At 39.5% G+C, this 5,835-nt stretch overlaps 1 protein-coding gene across 1 annotated transcript; it reads right to left on the bottom strand.

The window, feature by feature from the left end:
* Nucleotides 1–682: 682 nt before the first annotated feature.
* Nucleotides 683–4,484, bottom strand: LOC140493523 (probable G-protein coupled receptor 139). The gene is made up of 2 exons (XM_072592055.1): nt 4,380–4,484; nt 683–1,614 (listed from the first exon to the last, which is right to left on the bottom strand). Exons 1-2 carry the CDS (start codon nt 4,450–4,452, stop codon nt 713–715), a joined length of 975 nt encoding a protein of 324 aa, XP_072448156.1. The 5' UTR covers nt 4,453–4,484; the 3' UTR covers nt 683–712.
* Between the last annotated feature and the right edge of the window lie 1,351 nt (nt 4,485–5,835).

The raw sequence follows: 5,835 nt of genomic DNA, 5'->3' as shown, positions 1-5,835 counted from the left end.
ACATGACTTAGGCTTTCTTTCCTTCCTGTTAATTGTAACAAATAGCACCAGCTATCTGTGCCTGACAAATATATTTTACAATGTTGTTCAGTCAAGAACCACAGTGATGAGAACCAAAAAGCTTTGGGACCATGATCCAAGTGTTTACATGGAAATGGTAAAAGTGTTGTGAGAACTCACTGTAGCAATGAGGAATGAGAACAGTAGATAGATATTGGAGCATAATAGCAATGTAGGAGTTAAACTAAAGCACATTAAATGATTGTGCACATTACCTGTGGTCTGACGGGTGCCTTGTGTAGGCTAAACAATGTTTTGGGAAGGAAGGGTTTGTTTGGAGAGACAGACTTGATAATAGTTGCTTTGGGAAAAAGCAGCTATCATGGGGATGAGGGAACAGTGGTCTGGTCAGGTAGACATCAGTTCTTCTGGAACAGTAGGATTGTTTACAGGGATGATAGGAGATGGCCTATTCAAGATGGAATGGAATGCCTTTCAAGATAGACTAGACTTTTTTCTCTGGGCAACGTTATTTTGGAGGAACTGGCTGCAAATTATTTCCACTGGAAGAAAAAACATTGAGAAGAACTTTTCTTTTTTTATTTTCCTGGCTTAGTGAAGTGATGAGACAGTTGCAATAACAAGGATAAAATATAACCATAGAATATCAAGCATGATTTTATTCTCAGGTTCTATAATGCACAAATTAGTTTTATTTAATCGATTTAAGAATTAGTTTGAGTGGATATTTCACCACATTCTTGAGCTCTTCCCTGAATTTAGCCTGAGTAACTGCATAAATGCCTGTGTTTGTGCAGCAACTCAAGAGTAGTAACATGGGCCCAGTCTGTTGTAAAATGTACAGTGGGTCATTCTGGCTGGCATAACTGTAATGGTTTGTAATCCGGGTATACAAGAAGAGTAGAACGTGCAACATCCACAGCAAGATAAATGTTCCTGATATACTGAGCAGTAGTATAATAGACTTCCGGCGGTGCTCCAACTCTGGATCAGTCTCACTGGTTGCTTTATTGTGGCCTATAAGTCCCTTGCGGACTCTACTGGTCATTAAAATATGCTTGACCGTTGCAGCATTCAGCAGAAGAATCAGAAAGAATGGGGTACAAGGGGTTAATATGACATCAAACCAAGCAAATATCATCCACATGTGAGACGTATAATAAATAGATTTTCTGGGACAAAGCCAAGGAACATTGTTAATTGTATATTGAGATTCAAACGTAAAATACCAAGGTATGTTGTTCAAACAGCTCAGGACACTCACTATCCCCACAACGGTCACTGCTGTTTTTACAGTACAGTATTTAGTTTTTAGGTTCTGACAACAAATGGCTATAAAACGATCAAAGGTAAATGTGACTGTTAACCAAACAGAAGCATCTGTTGTTGATTGAAGAATTGTGCGTCTCAAAGCACAAATGGGTGTAATGTGAAGGAATGTCAGTGGAAAATTAGATGCCATAATTTTATTTAACATCACATCAATGATAATGACCAGTAGATCTGCCATTGCCATGCCTACCAAATAGCAAGAGACACATTTTGAAAGGCCGCATTTTCCCCGTGACAGGACCAGAATTGTCAGAAAGTTAACTGTTAGGAAACAGAAGAAAATGACCAATTACATTCACAACAGAAAGCTTATTTTAAAATAACTCACAAAACACAATGCTTACTATATTGTGCCATGTTAGTTGGTCATAAATATTCACTTAATACATACTCACATTATACATTAGTGATTTGAATGAGAGTATTGTTGCTAGATTATCAGATGGCAAAGATAGGTAGAGGGTCAGATAGTGTTGAGGTGGTAGGGAAGCTGCAGAAGGACTTGAACAGGCTATGAGAGTACGTAAAAAAGTGGCAACTGTAATACAATGTGGGAAAGTGTGAGGTTATCCTCTTTGCTGGGAGGAATAGAGACCTGGACCATTTTCTAAATGTGGAAAGGGTTTGGAAATCTGAAGCACAAATTGACTTAGGAGTCTGTGTTCAGGATTCTCATAAGATTAATTTGTAGGTTCAGTTGTCATTTAGTAAGGCAAATGCAAGGTTAGCATTCATTTTGAGAGGACTACAAGAGAAGGGATGTGCTATTGAGGCTGTATAACACTTTGATAAAACCAAATTTGGAATATTATTAGCAGTTTAGGCCCCATATATCTGCTGACCTGGGAGGGGGCTCAGAGGTAGTTGATGAGAATAATCCTGGAGATGATGGACTTGTCATATGAGGAACAGCTAAGGACTCTCAGTCTGCACCTAGAGTTTTACACATGGCGGGGGGGGGGGGAAGTGGTGGAAGGTGAGTTATGTCATTGAAATTTATAGAATACTGAAAGATCTGAATACGGTTGACATAGATGAGGTTTTTCCACTTGTAGGGCAGACTAGGACCTGAGGGCACAGATTCAGAGTGAAGAGGTGATATCTCAGAACTAAGATGAGGAGAGATTTCGTCAACCAGAGGGTGGTGAATCTGTTAAACTCATTGCCACAGAAGGCTATGGAACCAAGTCATTGAATGGATTTAAGACAGAGATAGATAGGTTTTTGATTAGTAAGGGGATCACAAGGAGAAAACCGGAGAATACCTTAAAGGTCTCAGCCATGATCCCACGATTAAATGGCTCAGCAGATTGGGTGGGCCGAATGACTTAATTTTGCTCCTATATCTTAGCATCATGTCCTGCAACTGGATTGAGAGAACATTGCGCAGTACGGGGTTATGGAATGGACAGAGGATATGTTGTGGACCACGTATGGGAGATATGGAATTGGCAAAGTATATGATGCGTGTGGGAATTTGCAGGTGAACTGTGACCCTGGGAGAATTGCGCTCGTCAAAGTCCTGCGGCTGAGAGGGTGACAGCTCCCAAGAAATTCGGAAAATCGCAAGGTGAGAAAAGAACGGGTAAAGTAACGGAAAGGATCATTCGGGCTATTTTGATGAAGAGGTGGTGAACGCCGTCCCGAATAGCTGAGATTAAAAGACAACGTGTAACACGAGATGCTGGAGAATCTAGAACGCCTGATCTGCAAGAGGATCGATCGCCTGAACTGGGGGAGTGTCAGAGGCCAGCGTTAATATGGACAGACCAAGAATATTCAAGTGATGGCTGTACGCAAGGAACGGTTTCCTTACTAGCTCTTTGTTGTCAGAAATTCATTACTTAAAAGCGTTCATTAATGAATATTCTGATTACATTCTATTAGTAATTAATTCTTTGTTAGATAGTAGATGGTAGATCAATAATAAACGTAGACAAACCACCACCATCAAGGATGGACGGTGAATGCTCACCCAGTCGGTCATAGACTCAATCGGGCAATGAGGAAGTCTATCGTTTGGTCAGCCAGTTAATTTGCAAATCCAGTCATAATACTTTACCGTAGGAAGTACCTCCTTCTTTTGAAGATAATTTTGATTTTTTTAAAACTGCGACCTTTAAACGAATTAACCACCTTTTATGTCATTTCGTAGCTGTACAGCGTTTAACTCCAGGATCATTAGCGGGCAGAATACGGTACCCTCTGTATTAACCAGTTCAAAAAAAAGTAATAAATTACTTCACAGAAAAATACACATTAAATGTTCGTGACACGTGGTTAGAATAATTATTGCAGAAGTTTCAATGTTTGGAAATGTTGGAAATGTAGCTTCGGTTCACGTGTGGCAATTTTATTATCTTGGAAAGATTCAATACCAAATATATTTCACCATGTCTAATATTCCAAATGTTCTGGATTCATTACAGTGCAGACAGGCGAGAGAGATATAGCAAGACATTATCACAAGAACAGGTGCTCCCACCACTACACATTCTATCAAATGGGAATTAAATGATAATAAATGAATTGGAACATAATCTTAACACAAAGGATCTATTACAGTACCATCTCCCACATATAGTCTGTACCTATAATCATCGGGAAATTGTTCTGCTAATGGACTGTAGGAGAAACGTGGACTTACAACGTTAACTTCTTCTGATAGCCAATGGTTTTACCTAGCATTTTACACCGTATTTGTGGGTCAGGAGGAGTTCTCCCCGGCAATATATTTCTCAAAAATCCTTCCAAATCTTAACAATCTAAGAACTCTTTGAAACGCATATCCAGGACCTACTGCACAGCTTGGCGAGCTTGCTAGACTGTTAATGCTGCCTCTATTAGCACCGATTGTATTGTCCTTCCAGTCAACATTAAAGAAATAGCAGCGAGCCCAGGAACTGTCCCATTCAAATGGGACACTGATCAACACATATTAAACCGGCCGCCCGTTCAAACACGGTAAGCAACATCGAAAAAAGGCAGTAAAACTATGTTAACAGTAACCGGTTAAGATGATTTACCTGGAATGCCAACGGCTGTGAGAAGAGGGTAGTAAATGTGTTTTATCTTCAAAATTATTTTCGACTGTGGCATTCTTTTAACTAATAGAGAAGTTCCTTTAACGCTGCTTCTTGGAAATCCTTCCGAGGACCAATAAAGGACCGCGGCTACTCCGTGTGCCAGGGATGGACGAGACACGACTCTGGTGGGGTGTCGAAAGTAAACGATTCGAAGAAACTATTTTATAGTGAGAGAATTCTCTTGCGACCCCAGTTGTGCAATTACTCAAATTACCTACACCCACTGAACAAACAGCAGCGATAATAACGAATCGAAATAAACAACCGGTTCATGTAACCGGGTAAAATGATTAGATATGATTAATTTTCTGGATTCGGTTACATATGGTATTGACTTTAATAAATCATTTTATGTTCAGTCTTCCTGAAGACGTGCTTAACTCATATCCTTCTCCATGTCTTTCTAGCCTATTGCCAGTCTTTTTGTTTACCAATCACTTTGGTCAATTTTCAAGCCATTCAGCATTGATATACTCTTCCTCATTTGCATTGAAGTCTTCTCTCAGTAATGGATTTTTCAGGTCAACTGCCTATTATGATGAATCCTAGCCAGACTTCTACCTTTCCCCAGTTCTGTTCAACAAATATCCTCTTTCATTCACTCTCCACTGCATTTCTTCAATCCATTTGATCTATTCCATTGTCTTCCAAATTCACACTTCCTAGCTACTTACCAGGTTGTTCTCTTTCCTATTGTCCAAATCTCCACATCCATACAAAACACTTGAAGTCAAGCTTCTTTCAAAATTCTTTACTTATTTACTCAATTTTCAAAATAGTCACTGGCTTTTCTTACAAAATGTGGCCTTTGCCATTGCTATCATAGTGTATTTAATTTTGATATATGTGCTCTGCTAAAGGCCTTAGTGCACTGCTTCATCTGTGCTGCTTCCTTGGCAATTCCTTTTTTTACTGGTGGTTTTTCATGGCCTACCATTCTCAGGGGCAGAATGTGAAGTCCTATGTCTACCTTTTCTGAACCATACGGTAATCATCTAGTTAATTGAGCTAACCAGCCACATAGCTGAACCATGCACAAAAATCAGACAGGCAGCTAATAAACTAGCAAAAATCAATATGATAGACAGGCAAGCAACTGTAAAGAAGTACATGGCAACACATTTTGACAGGAGTAACTGATTACTGCACCCTATACTCTCAGGTAACTTCCTGCTCAATTACAAACTAGACCAGAGTTTGCTTAGTTTTCACAATTAACATTAATTGAATTTCAAGTGTACTGATGTCATGGTGGAGTTCAAATGCATGTTCCCAAAACATTAAGTAGGGCCTGTGAATTAATACACCAGTGAGATTACCACTGTACTACCATCTCCACTTAAAGTGAAACAAACAGTCCATATATCTTGAGACCATGAAGGTGCAAAGGCCAGTC

The sequence above is a fragment of the Chiloscyllium punctatum genome, chromosome 2 (assembly GCF_047496795.1).
Source record: "Chiloscyllium punctatum isolate Juve2018m chromosome 2, sChiPun1.3, whole genome shotgun sequence".
Taxonomy (NCBI): domain Eukaryota; kingdom Metazoa; phylum Chordata; class Chondrichthyes; order Orectolobiformes; family Hemiscylliidae; genus Chiloscyllium; species Chiloscyllium punctatum.
Note: the sequence above shows the minus strand (reverse complement) of the source record. Positions and strands in the feature narration are given on the sequence as shown.

Bases quoted from the DNA above. Each gene is read 5' to 3' on its own strand.
- LOC140493523 (XM_072592055.1), bottom strand. From the start codon at position 4,452: ATGCCACAGTCGAAAATAATTTTGAAGATAAAACACATTTACTACCCT. The intron at 1,615-4,379 runs GTAAATCATCTT...GTTTCCTAACAG, and splicing joins CACAGCCGTTGGCATTCCAG to TTAACTTTCTGACAATTCTG.